We start from the raw sequence: 25,265 nt of genomic DNA on the forward strand, positions 1-25,265 counted from the left end.
CATACTTGGCGAGAGATTAATGACCCTTATTAAAAAAATACATTGTTTCAACTTTGTTTATAAAGTAAATGAGAAACAAAAGTTGCTGCTTCAGCAAAAGCCTACAATTTTTGTTGCATAGCTCACTTCTGAAGATGCCCTTTGGTCTTTCACAGGTGTTTTCCTCAGTGAAGTTGCTCCTGAAATAATTTGGAAGCATACCTTCTGTGAAACCATACCTTAGTATATCAAAGGTTTCAGGGAGTATATCACATTAAGTGGCCACTGTGACTTGAAGCAAAGAAGAGCTCATACTCTAAGAATGTGGGCTGAAAATACATGACTGCTATTTACAGGCTTACAGTACAAAAGATGCAGGTGGCCTGTGTGGAACTGTACCTATAAATTAGTTTGAAATGCATGCAAGCTCTGATGCAGGTATCTGACTTGAGGCTAAGGTTCTCACTTCCTAGCTCTTGTGTGAAGGGGTTGCAGTAACTAACTTCTCTGTACCCAACACTAAAAGTAGAAATACTTGGTTAGATAGCTCAGCACCATTTTGTTATCTGCACAAAAAAAGCAACAGTGCTTTGTAAAAGTGCTTGCACGCCATCTTGGCAACAATGTCAAAGCCATAAAGAGTATTTTTCAATTCATTTGTGTCTCTTGCAGTCTGTACCTACATCAGCTCTTCCCACTGAGCTGAGTCATAGCTGTGCAAATGGTCATTCCTAAAACATGAGAAGTAAAATTCAGTTCCCCAGAATCATCAAGGTAATTGAAAGGCTGAGAGGGACGGGCCTCAGGCAGTTCCTGTGTCTTCTGAAGCCTTGGTGACCAGTCTAATGTAGACTAACAGCCTCTGCCCACACATGGCTTAATAGGCTGGACTTTGGCTGTTTTCACGAACTGCTAACTATTTTTACTCCTGGACCTCTTACTTTCTTTCCAGTTTTCTGTAGCTTTTTTCCTTTTGTTTTTTCCTTCCCTTCTTGCTCTTTTTTCCCCTTTTGGGCTTTTTTCTGCAAAGCCATCTCCTTTCTGGCAACCAGTTCTGCAGCGACCTGAAAGAGACAGAAAGGAATGTGAAGAGCTGGTCAAATATTTTCAGGTTCAAGGTGTTAGATGTGCTTGTGGAGTTATGAACCAGTGTGTATTTTTCCTCCCTCACTTTCACCTTTCCGGTATTGGGGGAACATGATATCCAACACATTGCTTGGTAGCTCTCTATGAACTCCAGAGTGGCTGACCATTACAGAGAAGTCCTTTTAATCTATGCTGAGGGCACTCCCACCTGCAAACTTTAACATAGATGCTGACTATCCCAATATATCATTGGAAAAGAGGTGATTTCTGTCCCAAACCATGAAGGCTTTTATAGAGTAAGACCAATTCCTGAAAGCACCCAGAAGCACAATATCCTAATGACATACAACTTAAAGTTCCCTCTGGACTTGGACTCAGATTATGAATTTGTCTTAGCGTTTCTAAGGCAGATTGATTTTATAGAGATGGATTTTGAGAGATTGCCCTGAGGCATGTCTAATTTCAATACGTGGCTAAAGACTGAAATTGTTCTAGTGTGCGAGAGAGATTGGATAGCGATATTGTGACAAACTGACAGATATACATGGATTGCCCAGCATCTTTAGCCCTGCAAGCCAGTAGCAGCTGATAACTGAATAAAGATACATCATTTTCCATAATTTTAGTTCCTCGCCGTTTATACCTTATTATCTGAAAAAAATGGAGGACTAAATTTGCTGCTTCTACTGTTCTCTTGTTCCCAGGCGCCTTTCATTGTGTTCTTTTGTAAGATCATCTGCTGATGAGTGTAAATCAGAAAACCTGTGGCCACTGAAGCTTATTAATGGACCATTAATACTGACAGTACCATGAAAGAGTAGAAAATAAAAAAAATTTGAGTTGTAAAGTATGTTTCCTGTAACAGTAAAAATATTTATTTTTTAAAGAATGCCTTTTAACACATTGAAGATTGGACAGTGGAAGGGAGATGATAACAAGGGCTATACTTTGCAGCCAGTGAAATTTCATTAGTAGATTTCCCCAAGCATTTCACTATCTCACATTTAATTAAATATGGTAATTTAAACCCCAAGCACCATTCAGTCATATCTTGCGGTGATAAGCAGTGAAGCATTTCATTCCCTGGGATAGATTAACAGATTGACTAGAGTTCAAAATAGGTTTTTAGTGTCCCAGCAGGCCTGTTGTATCCAAAACCAACAGAACTACTCAAAGTGTATCCTTTACTGTAGCGCTAATACCCTGCCAGAAATCCAACCTTGTCACCTCCACCCTTTGCTCTTGACTGCCTACCAAAGGGTAACCGTAACAGTTTCCAGCACCTCAGGGGTGGGTTTATCCAGCAGGATACCTGTAAGCACACATGTGATTGACAAAGGTTTTAATTTTAAACAGTGTTTTTTGAGTTCTACTGGTGATATTTTAAGTATATCCAGACTCTGATTGGAATGATTTGCTTTCATGTTTTTATACAGATGAATGATACTGCAAGGGGTTATATAGAGTTTCTGTTCTCATGAGCCTGCTATAATGGGACTGAATTGTTGAACTGTCCTCATCCTTCTGTCTTGCCTTCAACTGTTTTGTAAGGTGGCAAGAAAAAAGTTGTTTACTATTTTCAGAACTGTAGTATGAGCTATGGCACTAACTCTTGACCTAACTGCTCATATAGGGAACAGAAAAATAGTGCTTGTAATTAGCACTGAATGAAATGTGCAGTGACAAGAAGCCATATCTAGAAACATGCATAGTGACTGCAGGCAGATGGTTGCATGCATCCAAATAACACCTGTGCAGTCTCTCTCTTGGATGCCTTGGCAATATATGTCATCAGAGGTGCCAAGTAGTTTTGGTGAAATGCTCTAAAGCCATGCAGCTGGCAGTGCTGTCGGCATGTGGAGCCTGACTTTTTCTGGAGTGGCTTTCTTCTTCCCAAAAGAGAACGAGAGTAAATATAATTTTTTCCATGTCAGATACGTCTTCTCCTCTATACTCCTTTGGTGCAGCTTCTCCAGCTCTGCTTTCACCTCTGCTCTAAGCAGCTTTGTAATTGCAGAGGACTGGGAGCTGGGGTGAAGCTGGCTGTGTATCTAACCTTGAATGGCTTGTACTCTTCTGTACAGAACAATTTCCCCTCCAGCTACAAGAAGATGCCTGAAGAATCTGACAAAAGAGGAGGAAAGAAAGGGAAGGGCAAGCAAAGGTTAGTTTGAGATACTAAGCAATTCACCCACATTATAATACAGGTTTTTTTGCCCTGAAGAAAACTTAATAGTGGAAATAAAAGCAGATGTCTTAAATTATTTTAGACTGCCCTTTTCTTTGCTAGGTTGCCTCCTTTTGCAATGATGCTGAAAGCACTTGGCAAACTCCTAATATTGAGGAAGAGAGTGTTTCAGTAAGAGCAGATGAATTTTAGCCTCCCCCCTTTTTTTTTCCCCCTAGTCTTGATGCAGGACTCCTGTTGTACTAGTGATGACTCTTCTCCAGTAACGTGCTCTTCTGAGGCTGAAAAGATGTATTTTCCTCTAAACCGATATCCCACAAAAGTCAAATTGACTTTTCTATTCACACATCAGTTCAAGTGTGTTTCCCAACTTTTGCAGAGCAAATCCCCTTTTTTGGGAAAGAGAGGGGCACTAAAACAGAACACAGCCTATGAATGGAAATGCCCGATACTGGTTTACATGAGCCAAGTATATGAAAACCTCTAGATGCTAGTAGGACTCACTTATGTTCTGCTGTCCTCAGCCATAGGAAGCTTGGTGTTGGCTTAAGCAAGCTGATACTTGAGGTAAATGTTCTTCCTCAAGAATAAGCCCTTCCTTCATCCTTTGAAAGAAGACCTTACTTGAACTTCTTCCCTTCTAGTGTTGTGGGCATAAATGAAAAGCTGGGATAGAGCGAGTTTGGGAATTCTGGATCTCTAGCTGTGGCAGATGAGAGCCAGTCTCAGAGCCTAGCTCTAAAACCATTTTGAACAGAAACACTTTATATGTACATAGCCTAAGTGTTCCTGGAGAGAAAATTTATTGTCTTTTGAGTATTAACTCTACAGGAAGAAGCTGTTTTGGAATCTAACAAAAGAAATGTTTCTTCTTCAAGAAAACAGGACTGTTTGAGATGGGAAGGGATGCCATCCCCATGTGGCAGAACAGCAAGCCAAACATTGGACTGCCTATTTGCATCACTTGCACATAACATACAGTACGCTGTAAATGTGCTTCCCCCTGTTCTGCACCCCTAGCTTGAGGACACTTAATTGCAACCCTTTCTATAGGCTGATTATTCCTGTAAGGTGATATTACTTTTTTGTCAGTTGGAGGAGATGTTATTTTCATCATGGTAGGCCTGGGACTCTGCCCAATTTAGCTAGCAGAGGGCCAGTGTTCTGAATTCATTCCCTCTTACAGGCAAATCCGCTTGTGTAGCTTTTAATAACGTAGTGTTCTCTTGGCAAGGTATTTCTGAGTGTTGTTTATTTTTGGGTGTGCACCTGCAAGCGAAGTTTAAGCTGTTTAAAACAACCCCAGTGATCTGTTTCTTGCAGGAATTAATTCAAAATATTGGGTGGGATTTCATAGCTTTATGGGATCTTGCAAAATCTCATGGTTGGCTTTAACAAGACTGCCATGCATTTCAGTCCATGGTTGATAACATGCTCTAGGTTTTTTCCCATCTGGCAGATGTTGCCCAAGCGTAGTTTAACTCACCAGTTTAACTCCCTCACTGTTCTGTTCATTTTCTGGCAAACACTTCAAAACGTTGGTCTCCATTGAATTCGTTTATGAAAAATTTGTTAGCTTTCCTTGGTGTAGGGTTTTGTTTTGCAGTTGCTTTGAGGGGGAAGGTGGGTGGTAGAGGTGAAAAGGGGTTGTTGATACTGCCTGGCTTTAGGCATACAATCTAGACTACTGACTTCAGCCAAAAGAGATCATGATCATAGGCACTGGAGAGCCGCTGGACTAGGAGTCTACCTGCTGAATGGCTTCATTGCAGTGAGTTGTTGTCTGGAGGTGAATACATCTGCCTGTTGCGTAGTTTAACAGAGACTGAGTACTATTTCTGTCCTCCTGCATGGTTAACTTGAAATGATCACAATATTTTATGGCTTTGAGGTGCTCAGCTCCAGCTGATGGCACTGTGTGTTTATCACTTGTGAAAATCCAGCCTGATAATTTCGACAGAAATATCAGAATAGTGTGAAACAGGGGAAATAAAGGTGAGCATAACTGTAGGCATCTACTTCTATTACTGAAAAGTATGCTTCATGTATTTGCTGTCAGGATAAAAGCATATTTGCAAAATGCTGGATACAAAAAAGTACAACTCCACAGAGCCTCTTGAGTCCTCCTCTGACACTTTAAAGCTACTTGTGATACATTCATTTGGTAAAAACAAGTAAGATCTTATATTTGTGTGTGTGTGTGTGAATACTGCAGTACCTGATTGCATAAAAGCATTTGACTGTCCCTACCTGGGAAATAGTCAGGGTTACTAACTAAATATTAACTAACTACTGGGGATCTCTCGCACTGCCATTTACAATCAAACTGATTACTGGGATTCATGGGGATCTTTAGGTGTCGGTAATAATGAATACTAATTAGCAGCACAGTATTGCACAGAGTGCTAAGTGAGGATCAGGAGTATATGTTTGCACAGCAGCTAACACATACTTTTTCTCACCCCTTCTTTAGGTGCTGCTGGATCAGATACTGCGATTACAGTAATGTGAAAATGACTTTGTCCTCCATGCAGCAATTGAATGTACAACCAAAATCTTGGTAAATAAGCATCTGGGTTTTTTTCTCTGATAAGTTATTTAATATTGGAAATGAGGGGAAGTTGGGAGAGGGGGAATGCCTGCTAAATGGCAGCTCTCTTGGCTTATTTTCATGATGATGAGACTTAACGAACTACAGGAAGAGATCATAATTTTGTTGGCAGCAGAATAAGGGCAAAGCTAAAAATTGTCACATCCGATGATTATCTTCAGAGCAAAACATAAAAAAAAACATTAGGGATAGACAACTGAACAGATGCAGGGAGATTACACTGATGTCTCACAATCTTAAATTTCTCTTGAAGAGTATGTAAAGTAGAGAAAAGCTTCTTTTCAGTCAAGAGACCGTACGTATTCTTCTGAGTAAACCACCAAGTACTTTGCATTGGGATCTCTTTGGCATATCTTTTTGAAAGGTATTTGTAAAATGTCATGAAAGCAGGTTGTGTAGAAGGCCAGCTACATTACAAAGTCAAGTAAGGTCAGAGTTGTCAAAGGATAAAGAAATATAGAATATATAATAATGCAGCAATGGTTCGTGAAGTGATTAATTTGTATTTTATTTTCCCCAAAGTGTCTTTACCTAAGTCTTATAAAATGCTCACTTTTTAAATACAGTTCAGTCTTGATTTTTCATGGAGTTTAACTTGGGAGTAACCAACCCATTCACAGAAGCTAATATATACAAGAGGTGAAATCTCGTCTCCCCTGAAGTCAAGGACAAAACTCCCATTAACTTCAATGGGGCCAGGATTTCATTTACTATGTTGCCCAGTAGACCAGTGTGGAACAAAACCAGTTGCCTTGGGGATTTTTAATATGCAGCTGACTCAGTTGAACAAAAAATGCTTTACTTCTCTGACATTCAGGTAAAATCATGATCTTACTGAACTTTCTTTTGCCAACTGCATCCTAGATATCTGTTAAGGTTATATTACATGCATTCTGCTCTCAGTTGTACTGGCTAAAAAGAGAGAGAAAAAACAGAACCAAAAATCTTTGAAAATCAGATAATTGCTAGTGAAAATTTGTTGGTAAAAGAGAGGCAATTTTTTTTTCTTCCAGGTATTTTTCTTTTACGCAGGGAAAATGGGCAGTAAAGCAATCTCTCTAGACTTTTGGCTTCATTTATATTTTTTTATGCAAAGAGAAAGCAGATGCCCTGGAACAACAGCAAAATAGCTGAAGGTAGGAATTCAAAGCTGGGAGTAGGACAGGAAGAATATATTTCTCCAGAATCTACTACCATATCCAGTTTTGCTCGGTATAATTTCTTGTAACATTTTTCTTTGAGTTGTGTTCATCCTTGTTGGTGTAGCAGGTCTAATCAGCATCATGTTCCCTGAAGTCTCCTCCAGAAATAAGCCATACTTGCTGGGAGGCTCCCATGCTGCTCAGTGCAGCCAACAAAGCCTTCTTGACTCGGCGTGTGTTTCTACTTTAGAAGCTGAAAACTTAACTTGTGGGTCTCCTTCACTCTGTCTGGGACTGAACAACTGAGTGGCTTAGACACAGAGGCCAGCAGGGTTGACCTTGGCATACTCTGAACTTTGCTAAAACCAGGAGCATGCCCTGAGCTCAGTTTTAGAGAGGCATGGAGACCTGCTTGTAGCAGTTTCCTTACATATTTTTGTAAGCAAAGTAAGTAATGGTTAGAGTACTGTGCTTTATGCTGGGCTAGTCTGTATTTACCACCCCTCAAACCACACAGAGACTGCTAGTATGCCCCAGGCTTTTCCCTATGATTCCATGAAGGAGTGAATCCAAAAATATTGTTTTACCATACTTGCATCAGATCATCCGTTCAGGCAGCTGATGAACACAACAGTATGTCTCAACAGGGGAGCTTTAAGGACTAGTGAGGTTAGGTTTTGACCAGTTAGTTTTCCTAGCCCTCTGGTAGCCACCACGCCTGGTTCACTCAGGGGCCAAATCCTGCTCCTGTGTGCAGGGCTTCCTGTTTATAATTTCCCTCAACAGACTCATCATCCTGCTAAGATCATTGTGGTGGGTGGAAACGCCTCTGAGTGCTGACCACTGCCTTTACTGTCTCAACTGGTCTTAATCACTTTCTCAGTGTGACACCCAGATGATCAGAGGAAGAGATTACCACCCACTTTTACTAGCCAGAGAAGTCAAAAGAGGGATTTTACCAGGAAAAACAACTGAGTTCACAACAAGAATACATAAGAAACATACTTCCTTCACTTGAATGTTCAAGCTCGCTTAATGGATCCTTGGCAGTAAATCAAGGTTTAGGCCTGCCTGCATAAGAAACTCTTCTCTGCTTAAACTAATTATTGCTAGACTGTGCTGATACTGAATGCAAACACACTGGAACCAATTTCAGCCTCTGGGGTAGCTTTGGAGGCCTATTATAAACGGAGGGTCTTTAAACTGTTTAATATATATTTCTACTAGTAGTTAGCACCAGTCTAACAACCTGGATTTTGCAACAGGAGAGCAACTCTTTGCAGCTGAGCCCTTTCCTCTTAGCTCCCTCAGACATTTATCTGTCTCTAACTTTTGTGCCTGAGTACCTTCTGCCATGACTAAGTGGGTGCACATCCTGAAAGGGAACAAATTTTGGTATGTGACTTCCATGGTTTACCCTGGAAGAAAACAATCCTTTTACTTGCAGCAAAAGGCTTTTTAACTCTAAGGTTCCTGGAATACAAGAGGCCATTGTCATGAAAAATTGCTACTTAAACAGACATGTTTGTGGCAATTCCTTCCCAATCCCATTTATCTTTTTCATTAACAGGGTGACAGTACCTGCTCTGGAGTTTTTTGAGAAAGAATAGCCATTGAACCTCCTGCCTCTTCAGTGGGGTAGTCGGGAAACTTGCCTATGATATGCCTGTGTGAGAAACAAAAGTGGAAAAGGAATTAATCCATGCTTTTTCATCTGGTTGACAAAGATGTTAGATGGTGGGGAAGCATACCCTCCCTCACCTCCTATTCAAAGAACAGAGAGCTGGATTGCTTCTCATGACAGTGGCTTCTTATGACAGTCCAGTAAACTCGTTAGAACAGTTACCAACCCATGCCTCTTGTCCCATGGGCCATCAAACACTGAAAGCTCTTCGGGGACTTCTTAGGACTGCACATCACTTTGTACCTGAGAGACTTAGCTTGAAGTATTTACATTTATAGCTCTGCTTTCTGCTTTTAACAGCTAGCTTCTTAAAAAATAAATAAATAAATAAATTATTTAAATCAGGTTTTGATCTACAAATTCCAGATTGTATTTCTGTGTGAGGATCTCCACCCTCAAAAATTTCTAATGTATTTGAACAATTAGGGGGTGATGGAAACTAGCGAGGGGGCAAGAAGTGACTTTGTGATAAGGTTTCGCAGATGGCACAGATAACATATGATGCTTCCACACCTTTCAGAAAGAGATTAAAAGATATAAATAATAACTATAGACCAAAGGCCATTTGTATTGATAAGACACTTTTAACTTCTTTCACTTTTGTAGCTTTTTGGATTATATCAGTAAGATTTTCTGCTTATTTGGTAATATCAGGAAGACTTTCTGTTCCAAAGAAAATTCTGACACTTCAGAAAAATCCTTGTGCTACTTTCAAATAGAATGGTAATGTTTCCTCTAAATGAAACAAAATTTCCCTTGAGAAGAATATAGCTCAGAAAGGTCAATGTGATTCATAAAAATTGCTTTCATTTTTTTTTAGAACAACTGGTACCTTAAGGGACTTTCCTAGTCTACTGTTAAGCATAAGACTCAATTTCAAACCGAGATCCTTGGAACAGAGCATCTGTTACGTTTCTATAGTACCATGTGTAGGGTTTGGATCCTAGTTAGTATTAATGTAATACCAATTACAAAAGAATAAACAAACATTCATCTGTGATTGTAAGCTCCGACTTGCATGTTCAACAATTACTAGTTTTATATGCAAACAGATGCAAAACTTTGGTCATTGCATTCCCAGAAACCAGTCTGAATGAACAAAGGGGTGTCATTGTTAGTGTACTTTTTTAAAAAAAATCTAGTAAGAATGGGATTTTGGCCTCAAAAACCTGCATCATCTAGTTTATTTAATGTTAGATCATGTTTCATTTTTTTACAAACATCCAGAAAATAGCTCAATTTTGTTAAATGCAGTCTTGTTTTAAATGCTGCTACAAGTCTGGCTTACAGCAACAAAACCTGATATTAAGGTTGTTGCTACTTTACTAATGGCAGCTGGGAGGAAGGAAAGGCAATGTGCACTCTGGGTGAAGAATCAGTTTGGAGTCTGCTGCGCCCTGAATGTGGTATCAGTGCCAGCTTTCAATATTTATTAGTGTTACGTTTGGTAGTTGTATTAGCTTTTTCACATCTAAATCATTTATAGCTCTTGAAGACAGAAGTATTTACCCTGTGGGTATGTATGATGAGTGTATATTTGAGTGCTGTAGAAATTCTAAAATCCTGAAATTTGGAAGTGGGTTCCAGTTTGTTTATAATCTGTATTTTCTGCATGATTCTTCTGCTCACAGCTGGTGCAGCTGTTTGGAGTGACATGGTTCATCTCATCTTTTTGTAGCAGCTACAGCAAGTGCTATGTTGAAAAATAACTTGAGGTGAGGAGAAGGCAATACTAATCTTTTCACACAAGTGGAAGAAAAGTGTCAGCCACTTACTAACCAGTCAGCTGCCCAAGAGCTGAGTCTTCTGTTGAAGGTAATGCAGAATATAAGTTCCCATGGTCATCAGTGACCCTGAGAGCAGACAGCTACCACACATTTCAGTTGCGCTAATTCTTCAGGGACATCTGTTTTTTTCTTTCTGGACTTCATCCTTTCCTGTGTACTGTTGTTTAGCATATCAATTGCTGTCTGATGGTCAGCTAGTATTCTGAAGGCTCATTTCCCTATCCAACTTCTTGTGGGTCTTCCTCTTTATCTTCTAGGTTTAAACAACTACAACTTCAATCTTGTAATGCCTGTGAAGCATACACATGCATGACCCTTATAGACAAATTCCTCTCTTGATGAAACCCCCTGAGTTCAGAGGTTAAACCAGGGATTCATTTGGCCTGTAAATCTGCACAGAAAAATGCAGTCATTGATCTTCCTGGTCAAAAGTCCATTTTAAACATAATGAATCTCAATTTTCATTCTCCATTCACTGTTTGGCAGCATTCTACTCAGAACCATCACAATGGGTTGTCTCATGCATTTGTCATAAGATGCTAATGTGGACTCAGCTGGATCTAAACTAGGTGATTCTTCCCCTCTACTCTGCTCTCATGAGACCCCACCTGGAGTACTGTGTTCCGCTCTGGGCCCCCAACATAAGAAGGACCTGGACCTGATGGAGCAGGTCCAGAGGAGGGCCATGAAGATGATCAGAAAGCTGGAAAGCGTCTCCTGTGGACAGGCTGAGAGAGTTGGGGTTGTTCAACCTGGAGAAGAGAAGGCTCTGGGGACACCTTATAGCAGCCTTCCAGTCCCTAGAGGGGGCCTACAAGAAAGCTGGAGATGGACTTTTTACAAGGGCATGTAGTGATAGGAAAAGGGATAATAGCTTTATACTGAAAGAGAGTAGAATTAGATTAGATGTAAGGAAGAAGTTCTTCACTGTGAGGGTAGTGAGACACTGGCACAGGCTGCCCAGAGAGGTTGTGGATGCCCCATCCCTGGAATGGTTCAAGCCCAGGTTGGATGGGGCTTTGAGCAACCCGGTCTGGTGGAAGGTGTCCCTGCCCATGGCAGGGGGGTTGGAACTAGATAATCTTTGAGGTCCCTTCCAATCCAAACCATTCTAGGATTCTATTTTGTATAAGCTTGTTTTACAGTGGATATTGGCAAAACACCAGGATGAAATGAGCAGCTAGCATGCACTCCATGAACAGACAAGGATATTCCTATATCTTTGTTCCATCGAACAAGCTACAATCATCTATGCCTCAGGAGAGTCCCACCAGGCATGTCCCACATTGAACAGCTCTTGAATTAGGAGGATCTCCCAAACATGTAGAATGATTTTCAGCTTGCTTTACAACAATAATTGTTCAAATAATTTTAAACTGCCCTCCCCTTTTGAAACTTCCTAGCAACAATGAAGTATTCGTTATTAGACCCACTTCTAAGGCAATAATACTGAAAGAAAATTAATCCAGATGATATAAGAACTTGCTCCAAACTTGAGCCTAGTGTGCTGTTTTGTTTTGCTGGAAGTGTAGAGGAGAGCTCTATGGTGGAAATTCTTGGTTCCACCTGTGTGGCACTAATGGCACTACCCATGCTCTAAATCAAGACTTAGAGAAGGTGGAGCTGCAGAGGTTCCCATAGCCAGCAGCTAGTCCTGAAAACTGAACTGGGGAGTAGAAGAGCATTATACCTACACATGCATTGTTCATTGACTCTAAAAGTTGAGTTACAACTACAGTCACTGTAAGGCTAAACCCACTGGAGATCACTGAATGTGAATTTCAGACTGATGTTTGCTATTTAGATTGCTTTCTTGGTTGAGTGAAAAAAGAAAGGTACTTGGTGTGCATTTCCTCTGATCTGCCCAGCATTTATTTTCGATACTCAGTCACTATATCCAGCTGACAGATTACCCACAAAGTTCACACACACTGATGCATTCTCTTCATGTCCCTGAAAAGGGAACAGTGTGCAAAAATAAACTGGTGGTCAGGAAAGTCTGAAAGTCTTGTTGCATGTTGATGGGGAGAGGAGACTGCAAAAAGCTTAAGCTCTCGATAGGAAGAGTATTGGAGTGTGTAACATATTTGAGACATGGTACATGTCAGAAACACCTGATTCTGAGGCAAGTCAAAACTCAATGAATCTCTTACTATTGTCTCAATGTTTGCAGGGAGAAGAAAAATCCAACTGCTTTTCCAGCATCTCATAAAAATCTGTAAATGCCAGAACTGGAAGAAGCTACTCTTATTTTCCACACAATTGCTTCAGTGGGAGTGCTGACAACGTGTTAAGGACTGCAAGCAAAAGCAAAGCAAATTCTATTGGATTTCAAATGGAGGATGCAGTTGTAGTAAAACTGTTTGCATAAATGAACAAATGAAATTTGTAATAAGTATGGCTGCTTAGCAGGACTGTGCTTGGTGGCTGCTCAGAAGCAAGGAAGGTGAGACAGAAGGGTAGGGCTAGGAAGAAACCTCAACCTTAAAACAAACTTCAGCCTAGGGAAGCCCTTATAGACTAAGGAACCCAAAGCCTGCTGCTTCCCAGTTTGCAGGCAAGGAGCTGAGGATGGTTCTTGTGGGTGACCTGCTCCCCATTGCATATTCATAGGCCACTGTACAGAAACTTGTATTTGGGAGTTTTGCTTGCAGTGCTGCAAATCAAACTGAGTGCCAGAGTTCACGGTCAGCAAAATATCTTTCTTTGGGTCAGAGCCACTGCTTTAACAGAACTACTAAATGTTTCTGTGCTGCGGAGGACACTGCTGAAGAAAGGACCTTCTGTGGTATGTGGGAAATCCATTACTCTTCTGGAAAGCAGTGAACCTGTCAGTGGGAGCATGGCAGGGGTTTGCTAAACAGCTTTACAGAAAAGCCATCTAATTGGAATGAATGGGGGCCCTAAATCTGAATCAAACCAGCTCAAGCAGAAGAGTAAGGGGATGAACAAGAATGGAAGAGTGAAAAAGATGGTCTTCCACTCCCAGCTAAAAAAGAAAAGGATCTGATGAGATTTTTGTGGTGTTTTTTGAGTTACATTCTGTTCTCTGGTTCACTGTTACTGCTCTCCCCCTTTCCAAACCTGTTTCATTTATAATAAGTTAGATCTGTCAAGTGTAATTGAAAAAGAACAGTCTTTTATAGTCTGCAGCGCAAATCCTTTTGTCTGCGATTGTGTAGCATAGAGTTCTGGCTCTTCTGGGCTCAATTTTTGTTTTAGTGCACAACCCACATAAATGTCCAAGTTTTAACTAGGTTGAATGGCTCTTTAACATCTCCAAATCTCCACCAGACTTGGTATAAGTTGGTAGGATTGGCAGTCTGCTGAAGTCTACTCAGCCCTGAATGCTGTGGCACCTCAATTCTGACCTATAAAATAAATTCCTTGTCTGGGAAATGACCCTACACTGTGCTTGTCTCATCTGCTGCTTCCTCCTCTCCTCATTTCAGGAGCCATCACCATTTTTTCTCTAAAGTGTTTCCTCTACTCCACATTGCTCAGGGATGGTTATAGTTAAAGCTAAATATGGCTGTTGATTTATGAGAACACACCAATGATTTAAACGTTTTTGTCTGGTAATAGACTCAACAAGTTACTACCTACTTTGTTCTCTGGCATGATTTTACATGTGTTATTCTTTCTCTTTGGCTATGGCTTCTCTAGCTAATTGCATAAAAGGCCTTGTCGGGGGAAAATAAAAAATTGTTCTTTGGAGGAAAAAGAGTGTTTAACTCTTTTTCAGGGTGAGAAAGGATGTGGACTGTGTGCAGAAGAAAAGGCATGAATGATGGCTGTATGCTCTAGGCAGAGGGACAGCCAAGTGTTCTGTGCAGAAAAGGAACAAAAACGAAAGGCAAGGGGAACCCTTTAAAGAAATAAACCCCTTGTTGTTTTGTAGTTGTTGCCTATTTCTGTAATCCCACCTGATATGGGTTCTCTCAAACTACTTAAATAGCAGTGTTTATTTTAAGTGCCTTTGCTGTGGTGTTTTCTTTCCTTCTGTGTGTGTGCTTTCTTTAGCTCTTTGAAAACCACTTCCAGAAAAAATAACCTATGCAAATACAGAATTACTTATAAAGCAAGATTAATTTCCCCAGGCTTCTTGTCATCTTTAATGGGTTTGGACACAGACGTATTACAACTTATGTTTTATCTAAGGTCCTGATCCTCCAAGCGTTTGCTTGTACATGCGATTGTTATGCATGGAAGTAATTCAGTGGAGTGACTTACAGGGAGAAGTGTTTGGAGGATTGGAAACTTTATTGTTCTGGATATATATTCAGCTTTAAAAATTTAAGATCAAGTGTTGTGAGGCCAACAACATGCAAGAAGAAACATTCCCATGGAGGAACGAGTGTGAAAGATTTGTGGGGAAAGGTGATATCCTTTATTACAGTAACTATCATAATTAGAAACAATAGATGGTCTTTTGGGTACCCAGTGCCTGCCTTAGATCTAAAATGGTAGAAGTAAGCTTCAAAGCCAAGTGATAGTTGGGAAACAGTTGTTGGAGGGGACAGATCTAAATGTGGAATGTGGTAATTCTCTCTGATAGTTTTATTACATGTAGTATTATTGGCCAGGAAAGGTAAACCTTTGGCTGACCCTACAGTTGTTCTTAAGCTTCTTGTGTTCTTACAGTGAAATAGTCTGTTCTGCTTTGTCATGAAGTTATTCTACCTTTTCAAAAATCCTCCTGGTGTTTTAAGGATAGCAAAAGGTAATTAGTCTACTGGAAAAAGAGGAGGACTCCTGGTTATCCTGCTCCCTGCTGTAAAACATAGGGGAAAAGGATTGTTTTGACCTATGGGTACCTTCAAAATTCTGACAAATTATTCCTGGTTTAAAATGGTAATACATTTTTCTCCTTGAATTGAATCAGAGATGTGGGAAGGTAGCACTGCTAAGGTTTTGAATGAAAATAAAAGGCAATATGGGCATGAATAATGCCAAGGAGACACAGATTTATTTTACAGTTCCAATATTGGCTTAAATTAAAAAAAAAAAAAAAAGGAAAAATCAGAACAAAAATTTGGTAATATCAACACTCACAAAATGTTCTGGTACTCTGTCCCTCTCTGCCCTCAAAACATATTGCCAGAAGTTTTTTCAGAGCTCAAATCTGAATTAACTCAGGATTGGGAGAAATCACATCATGACCTACATAACTGAACTGCTTTGCAAGAGCTAATAATGTCCAACCCATACTGAAAGCTTAGACAAACCTAGAGAAGAAGAGTATTAAATTTACCCACCATGGCACAGAAATGGAAATCAGATTAAAGGCACTGGAAAGCAGATTTCTATAAGGTTATTTAGGGTTTTTTGGCTTGACTCCTGCAATGCAGAACAGTCTTGGGCAGAAGAGCTGCTAAGCCTGGTGTGAGGCTCTCTGCAGTAACAGTGAAAGCATCTCCTGGTGGACCCAAGGACACCTGGATTGTCCCAACCCTGCCCTTGGAGGGAATGGTTTCTGAGCTAGGAGCAGAGCACATCATAGTGTCTGTAGTATTTCTGCTGTTGGCCTTGTCAGGCCTACCAGTAACTGCCTTGTTAGTGAGAAATTCATCAAACTGACTGTATGTACTTGTGTTGTGGTAAAATCTTGCTTATCGGAAACAGGGCTGTGAGAACCAGAAATCCCGCCTTTTTCTTTTCTCTGAAAGCTACAGAACAGATACTGACATCCAACACTGCACCCATGTTTTGTTTTCTAGGTCTACACTTCTATTAGTGCCTGTCCTTCTCTTCTGGACTTGTTCATCCTACCATGTTTACCAGAGCTGTGAAGCAGGCTATCTTCCGTAAGGGGCTGTCTCAAAAGGTGAAGGGCTGCTCCCCCTCTTTCAAAGTCAGACTGTCCCCAGGCTTATTTCCAGTGTCAGCTTCCTGTTGACTGTCTACAGCCTTTTCAGGAATGCAATCCTGTCAACCCAGCTGTAAGGAAAGTGGGTTTGAGCAATCCTTCCTGTGGTGGAAGAACTCCCCTCAGGGCCTAGCACTATGTCTGGGGGACTTGGCTGATGGAGTAATGAGTACTCTGGAGTGCGTAACTGTTAAACTCTCATCTGTTTTGATTTTCTTCTATCTTTCCATTCTCTTTAGAGCAAGGTCAAAAATACAGAAGCTGGCTCAAAGAAACGCCAGGTCAAATTCCCCGTGCATTTACTGAATTCCTTACCTTTGGTCAGCTTATCCTGCCTTCACAGAATGCTGAATCCTGACTCAAATTGGCAATATTTCCTGTGCTTAGTATTAAACTTAAGAGACTGAAACAATTATGGCCAGTTTTAAGCAAGATTACGTTAACTCAGACTAGAAGCTTTGCAAGAACAGCTTTCCTGCAGAGTCAGCCAGAGGGAATCAACAGTACTTTATTAACACAATATGAATTCTGTAAAGAGGAAAATAAAGCATGAGATTTTTGTAGCAAGGCCAGCCAAAAGAAATAACTTGCCCTCCAACATCACAAGTTTCTTTGGGATTTGGAATGAAATGGAGTATAGAGAGCATTTTGTCTTATGGGATATGGTTATGAGAAATTCGAGCAATCGTTTTTGCTTCTTAGAAGTCAAGGTGTTAGCGAAACAAAATGCATCTCTCTGGCAGGGAAACGAGGCTGTAAACTGGCCATTTAAACTTAATGCTTTAAACTGTTTTGCCATGGCCCATCACTTTAGCCTGAAGACAATGCTTTGGGGAGGGTTGAGAAATAGTGCCCTGGACTGGTTGCCCACCTGGGAAAGCGCTGCTTGCACCTAAGCTGTGTGTTAGCTCTCTCAGGACTTTGCCCTCCTCCTTGTTCTGAAATGTTTTTGCATATGCTATATTTCTTCTGCCACCACCTGATTGTGAAAGGTACTTGAAGTATTTCAAGGGTATTAGCGGTATTAGCTGATTAAAAACTCTCTGAAATGACTGCGCTCTCCCTGAACCTATTGCTTATAGGCTGGATGAATAGTTGCATGCATGCATAATAAATTCAACTCACTTGGGGCATGTCAAACTCCCTACACATGCTATGCAGGATATGTACCCTTCATATATGTCTGGAAAACTGGGGACTAAGAGCCTGAAAATGAACAGAGGAGCTTTGTGCTTTGAAACTACCCTTACTGAAATACTGGAATAAATACAGAACAGAATGTTAGAGTAATACGTAGCCTTTTGCATTGGTGGTTAAAACAACCCAGCCTGCCTGATGCAAGTGTGGTAAAATGATATGATTTTTTTTTTATCTGGGTTTTAACTGCTTGCATCATTTCACAGCGTGATGAAGATGGGTAAATCTGAGGCGATGCTGAAGGTGGCATCAGACTCATTTTGGTAGCTAGATCTCTAAGTCTGCTTTCTGTCTATAGTATCAATGCAGAAATACAGTCCAGTCTAGCATAATTCACCTCATTTTTTGCCTCCCTGGATTAAAATGATCTGTATGTGCATACTGTCCCCTTCAACCACTATATCATGGCTGTCCCATTCATGGATCACTGTGCCTCTGACCTGCTGCCTGCCCATGATTTGACTTTAAGCGTTTGCAAAGGACAATGTGTAATCAGCATCTGTCAGGCATCACATTACTGCTTGGGAGAGTGGCTTGCTACTTCATTTAAGACCAATACTGTAGTGCTGTGCTAATGGCACTACTTGTAGCTAAGACTGCACTTCCTTGAAAGGCACTTGTGGTACAGCAGAAAAACTGCAGTGGGGAATGAGAACCTCAAAATGGCACATAGTGTGTTCCTAAGTTTTAAAGAAGGCAACTGAATATGCTGCTGTTTCACTGCTGCTAACATTCTCGTCCACTTCAAGAGATCCAGTTCTCTGTGGTTTGCATGAGTGTTTAAATGAACTATTTAATGATAAATCTGAGGCAATTTCATGCATATGAAAGCAGTCACAGTGCTTGATTTTTCAATGTTCATCCCAATTGGCTTGTGCAGCCTTATTTGAATAAATCACAATCAGGTGTACACAGAGTGTAAAACCAGGAAAAAACTGAGACTGATACTGAAGAATGTTGTAGGGAATCCATATATAGAGATGTTTACAGACTCATGGTCAATGCTAATAACCAAACAGCTCAGTAGTAAGAAAAAGAATTTAGAGTCTCTGCTTTGGCAATTTAAAGTGTGAGAAAAGACAAGGAGAAACATTCCAATGAGCTCAATTAGAAGCCAATGTCAGGCTGGTATTAAGAGCATCCATTTATCAACAGTGTTAGCTGAAAAACCCAGTCATCTCTGCAGTCCAAGAAACACATTGTAAGGCCTTGAGATGCCAAGTTCATTAACCCTCACCTTTTAGTTTTGTGAAAGAAAAATTGGAGTGCAGTATTTCTGTACCTGTTTTGTGTGTCTCTTCAAATTGACTGAAAACGTGGACAATCTTAGAGACGGATGAAGAATAGAATGCTTTTTGTAGCACTCTGGCACTGCCTCTCTAAATGACTGAAATCTTCTGCATGTGCTACTCATAGTGGGATGCAGTCAAATTTAATCAATTATAAGCACAAAATGGAGCTTTTTTATTATTGTTCGTTTATATGATCGCTTAATAATGTGCTTTTTAAGCATCTCTTTGGCAGATGGGGCCAGTGCTACACAGAGCTGCTGGCAATGTGGCAGAAGAGGCGGACACCTGGCTGGAGACTGAGGGACAGGCATGGGGATGTTTTCTGGGAATTTGGAGCTGGACCTGCAGCCCACTCTTGGTAGAAGCAAAGTGCCCACACGTCAGTAGTTTCCTCCTGCCAAAGTGGTGTAACAGGTAAGGTGGTGTGGGAAGTGCAATTTGAAGATTGAGACTTGAAGGGCAGGTTTACTCACTTGCTAAATCTTAGGGTTCTCTTGTATTTTTTTTTTTTTTGGTACTGGCGATCTAAATGTATTTCTTCGCAGGCCTGTATAGAGTATCAGTTGTCTGGAATGGCCTTATTATAGGATAGCAGAGCTCCCCCAGGCACAGAATGTAAAGATTAGGTTTGCATGGGAATGAAATATAGGCATATACGTGGGAGAGGCTACAATCAGCTGCTCCCACCTTTGCTCCCACTAGTTCCCAGGCCTCCCACAATTGCAAACCTTGCAATTCATAAGGAATAAAACCATGCATTATACATGATTTCCCAGAAGAGGATGAAGGTGAAATGATGTTTTGGGCATAGCATTACCCCCTCTGTAGCAGCTATGAGAGCTGAGCCAATGATGGGAAGCACATGTATGCAATACGAAAGATGGCAGAGCTCCGGCTCTGGAATTTGCTCCCTCAGAGCAATTGTATTCTGACTTGGAATACTTTGAGGACTCCTGCAGCTACACAGACTGCAGCCTTTAACTTATAGCCATGCTTTAAACCAGTATCTTCAAAATTGGTTGCTGGATTAGATGCTTTCCAGAAAAATCTGCAGGAAAGAGCCAGTCTCCTCGTGTCATGGGGAATACAAAACGAGAGTAAACTTCCTTTCCAAGCCACCAAAGGATTACTGAATCAGTAAGACACTCTAAGAAGAGAGAGGGGAGTATCTGAACAGATTTTTAGCTAAGGGTACTGCAGTTTCCTGGTATTACATAAATATCTCAGTAAATACTGAACCAGCTTTTTTTATGGTTCTATGCTCTTTGCCCAAGTCAAACAATATTATATTTGGTATGGTATCTTACTGAAAGGTACTACGTTGATATAGTTATTTTGTACAAGTAGAGCCTAAGAAGAACGAGCAAGCTCACTTATATGCACTGTTAAATGTCTCTTATTCAGCTTAGGATGGTAACTATTAATACTGCTCCTGCATAAATCCTAAGGATGCCTGACACAGAAGACAAAACATAGCTAGTCTGTGATGCTAATAGCTGGGTGTGTTTAAAGTAAATTACTATAAGTAATTAGATTTTCTGTTGTATCTGCACAGGACTGAAATGTAGCGTGGCTTTAAAAGCCCTGGACTCTGATCTGGATAATAAAAACAACCTGCTTGATGGAGTCCAACTAATCTCCCCTGTGTTGAAATTCTCAGTAAAACTGAAACATATTGACTCTGGAAGGAATAGATGACACTCACGTTTCAGGCAAGTTCTTGTTCTGCCCACAGAAATACTATCTCCAAACCTTTTCAGTGTTAAGTCGAGATGCAATCCAAGTATAGGATTTGGATGGACCAACTTTAATGCTAACTTTGCACTGGGAAGACTTTACCTAGATGCTTACCAAACCATGCAGCGTACTGCCCACCTGACAAAGGGGTAGTCTGGTGCTCTCAAGGGAAACAATCAGCTCAAATAAAAAATATGCCTTGCCTCACGTGCCCTTGACATGCTTGCCAACCCTGGGACTGCAGTCAGTGTACTGCTATCATCTGGAGCCTGTACCAGCTAGTCCACTGTGGAGATCCAGAGGCTGATGGGATAACCTGCTTCTGCCTGTGTCCTTCTCCCCCCTCAACTGCCTATCATTTCTGCTTAACCCTACTGAATTTGACTTATACCCCAAATTGAAGGGCATAAGCTCATTCTATTTAAATGCCTCTGGATGTTTTATTAACCACCTAAGAACCTACTTTCACTGCAGTTGTACTCTCGACCTTGGTACCTTATGGCAGCTGAGTTTGAGTCTAATTGCCTGTTTGACATTTGACTCAGAGATGTGAGCTTTTTGTCCAAGGTACAGGTGAGGGAAGGCAAGGAGAAATGAAACTGGAGGAGAAGCACTCTCAGCGGTGTGGTAGACGTTACACCTATTTCCAGTGTAAGCCTGGATTTTCTATGATAGATGATGCAAGTCTCCTGGGTGTGAAATTCACTTGAAATTCAGCACTTAGGTAACTTGTCAAGAGTTTGTTAAATAAACATGTTGGCATACTGAAGCCATAATGCCCTTAATCAGCCTTATATTCCTTCAGACACTCTCCCGCTATGGTCCCTAGTATGTAAACTCTGAAAAACCCACTACCAGTGAAAACAGTGAAACAACTGTATTTCAGAATTAAATATATCCTTTTTCTCTTGCGAGAAAGAATAATAGGCTGTCATTCCCAGCCACATTCCCAGCCATAACTTGCATGCCTTCACCGTCTCCATAGTCAAATCTGACTTCCTGACAATCAAGTTTTTTTTTTTTTAATGTAGCTACCTGAGCTTGTTTCCTGGCATACACATTTGGGGGACTGCTCTTTTGTCTTTGCCTTGGACTCACTTAATATTTTCTATCAGTCTTTGGTTCTAACTGTTCCTTTTTTTTTTTTTAATTGGTAACTTATAGGGCTTTTTTTCCCCCCACTTATATGCCTCTTTCATCCCTCCTCTTCTGATTCTGCCTCTCCAGCTCCTCCTGACTGTTTCTGCTACCCCTTTGCTCTGCTTGTGTCAGTCCACACCACGTTTCTTTTTTCCTGAATTGCCTCCTTTCTTCTTTGCATTCTACAGACCAAGGCTGAAAATGTCTTTTCTACCTCCTCTGCTTGCTTCTCCAAAGAGATCATTTTGTGGAGCAAGGGCTCTGGCTTGGGAGCCACTGCTCTGTGCTTCGTGTTCATTTTTATTCTCCTTGCTTCTAAGCTTTTCCTTAGTCTTTCTCTTCCCAGAATATCCCTCAAACATCTCTCCTCTGCCAGCCACTGGCTCTTCAGTGCCTCTCTGTCCTTCTACGAGGCACCAGCGGGACTCCTGATTCTCTTTTTCTCTGCCTGTTTCTTGTTCCTGTATCCCAGCACATCTTCATTCACTTTGCTTGTTGGAAATGGGGAAGTGGGAAAATTGGTTCTTCCACCTGCTCTGTATTAACTTGCTGGAGAAGACACCTCTCCCTATCACAGTGGAGTGAAAAAAAAATAGCTGGGCAGGGTCTCCTCTTCTTCCCCTTGGGATTCATTCCCTTCTTTCTTTCTCATTGATTAGGACTAAGCTATGCTGGTCAAACCAAGAATAGATCAGATGGCAGAGCAGGCCCCTCTGGGCCAAGCATAGTAGGTATCTAGCTGGATTACTGGAACAGAAACCAGCTCTGAGGTGAAAATCAGGACCTAGTTACCAGTGTTAAACACCCCATTTGTCTGTTTTCTGCTTTCAGAAATCCTGTCTGCTGTGTTAGAACTCTGCTTGAGAAAGGAATAAAGAAAGTACAGTGTGGGAGACCGGCAACCTAACATAGCCATTGAACAGGGCACACTATTGCAGCATTTTCCAGAAAAAGCCCAATCTGGTCTTTAAAACATGTAGAGCTGTATTATAATAAGCTGCTGGCAAGACTGAGTCCCTGAACGTAATCAATGTTTGTGTGTATGAGTATCTATGACAACAAATAAATCTAATGTTTGGGAAGTGTTCTTGAGAATATCAGTGGGGGGTTTGTTGCATTATGTCGGTAACACTTAGCATTTTCAGACTTTTAATTCCCAAGTATTACTATAGATGGGTATGAGTACTTTAGGAAAAATGAACTAATTGGTTACAAGATTTTTTTTTCTTGTTTGCAAATGGGACCAGCTCAGAGTAATGCTATTTAGCTGATTCCAGACTTCTAGACGTACAAAGAAGTGACTATTTTTAGGAGCTTTAATGCTAAGTGGGAGGCTTAGACTCAAGGTCAATGGACTGTGGGTTATTTGTGGGTCACTTTCAGCCGTTTGAAGAAGGTAGAAAAGGGAATCTAACCTAAATTTTTTTTAACAGTCAGTGTTGCTTCTGTAGTGCTACAATCAAAAAGTAGGAAGCAAATGAAGCCAGGAATTCACCCTTACAGAATAGTAGTCAGGATGGGCCTGTCTGTAAGAACATGGCTAGAAGTGACTAGCAGGACAGGACAGAGCAACTTATCCTTGTACCAAAGACTGTGGTTTTGGTCCTCTAGTTTCTTTGTGCTGAACAGCAGATGTACCACCAAATATGCATGCTGAGGCTTATTGCTTTGGCCTTACTTGTTGCATCCATTTTACTCCCATGTCCCATGCTGTGCTCTTAGGAATGAGAGCGAGAATAAAGAGGTGTCCTGTTTGTATGTGCAGAACTACACCTATGGCTGTCTCCACACCATGCTGCCTAACCTGCTGGAACTGGGCCTGTAATGGGGAGGCTATGGATCCCTGTTAAATATCTGGAAAAGTTATGCACCAAAAATAGGACTCAGAAAGCCCAGTCATTGGCAGCATTGTGGGGGAAGGTGGTGCAAGACCTGCTTCCTCTCATCTATTGGTGCCCTATCTGGGGCTTCTTGGGGGATGTCTCTTGTGTGCTCAAGTATCTGACTGCTTTTGTCCCTCTTGCATTCTAACCTCTGATGATCAACATTATCTCAGTTCTTGTCTTGCATGAACAGCTCTGCACTCTCTGCAGTGCACTGGGCAGGGACTGACAGCACCAAACAGCTGTACTAATTTTCCACTTCTGATTTTAGCACTTCCCTGGTGCTACTGCCTGACACTATCCATTACAAAGCTTATTCTCAGCTGATCACAGATTTGTTAAGCTATTAACCATTTGGACTGAAAGTTTACATGTTGAGCATTCAATTTACAATAGATAGGTCTGAAAATACTGGCTCAAATGAGTCAGGTTTTCCCAAGATGGAGACTAGTTAAAGACATAATTTTGCTTATGCTGAATAAATGAAAATGTCTAACTGGACCCATCCTTTTGCTCCCAAGATTTAGAACATCTTGCCCTTTGGAACAGAAATGTCTTTGCCGCCCCTGTAAAAATCCTACCTCCGTAGGCTGAGCTAGTAGGCTCTGGACGATTTTGCCTTTGGTGTACCATCATCAGAGTGTTTAGAGCTTTACAGTTGAAAAACTGCAGAAACAGAAACTGGGCCTGAAACGGGGTGGGGAAAAGGTTAAGTCTTTCTGGGCAAAGTGATTTAGAAGCAAGCATTCTAAGGAGAAAAGTAGAGGAGGAGAGACTGGTCTGAAGAAGGACCATGCTCATTATGGCTCTGCTAATGTGTGACTATTCAGATCTGAATGAGCTTTTAATGTCGGTAATGCATAATTTATATGCAAGCATGGCAAGAGGTGTGCAATGCAAATCATGCCTGATGAAGAGATGAATATGTGCTTGCAGATGCTTGAAGTTCTTTCTGAGCATTCCTGCAAGGTGCTGAGGAAAAGCCCCATCAGAGGCAGAAAGCCTATGATTGAGCTTTTCAGCAGAAAAGCCCAAAATGCCATGGCACTGAAATAGTTTTCCCTGATCTTGCACTGTGAACTGCTTAGGGAGCAAGAGTATGTGCTTCTGCCTGTCTGTAACACCCTTGAGAAAGCCCTGATATTGATAAACTTGCTCAGAAACAACAGTGTCTTATTTTATGAATCCTCCTGGAAGTTGATGGGAGTCTGCTTAGAATGAGGACTTAGTCCTGTTAAATAATATCAGGACCTGACTCTATTTTCAGTAACAAAGTCAGCAAGCAAACTATGGGGGAAAGGAGAGATCATTCAGGGAAGATTGCTAGTCACTTTGATTTAAGATATCTGAATGTCTGTCTGGAAGGGAATAGTAGCGTTTGGAAAGCTGGTGAAGACGTGCTTATGTGCAGCGTTGGTGCACTTGATGATTAAATCATAGTTCATGAGGATGACTTGTTATATTGAAGCTTGATTTGCACTTCTGGTATTTTAAGAATCTTCTTTCTGTTCCTTAATTATTTCAAACTTTTGATAGTTCACGGAGCAAAATTAAGGAGCAGCAGCAGAGTCCTTTGCATATGTTTTTAATCACTGTATAAAGGCGGCAATCATAAATTGAAGTGTAAGTTCAAGGAGTCTTACAAAACTGGAAAGGCAACATATTTCAGA

The 25,265-nt window shown here is 40.9% G+C and overlaps 1 protein-coding gene across 1 annotated transcript in view; it reads right to left on the minus strand.

Moving 5' to 3' along the window:
• Positions 1-25,265, minus strand: part of IQCA1 (IQ motif containing with AAA domain 1) — a 112,678-nt gene that overhangs the window by 49,793 nt on the left and 37,620 nt on the right. The window contains exons 7-8 of the mRNA XM_049800273.1: positions 8,588-8,672; positions 921-1,043 (exon numbers count right to left, since the gene is read on the minus strand). Coding sequence (XP_049656230.1) covers positions 921-1,043; positions 8,588-8,672 — 208 coding nt within the window. The remainder of the gene's footprint in view (positions 1-920; positions 1,044-8,587; positions 8,673-25,265) is intronic.

This window comes from Accipiter gentilis, chromosome 1, assembly GCF_929443795.1.
Source record: "Accipiter gentilis chromosome 1, bAccGen1.1, whole genome shotgun sequence".
NCBI classification, from domain to species: domain Eukaryota; kingdom Metazoa; phylum Chordata; class Aves; order Accipitriformes; family Accipitridae; genus Astur; species Astur gentilis.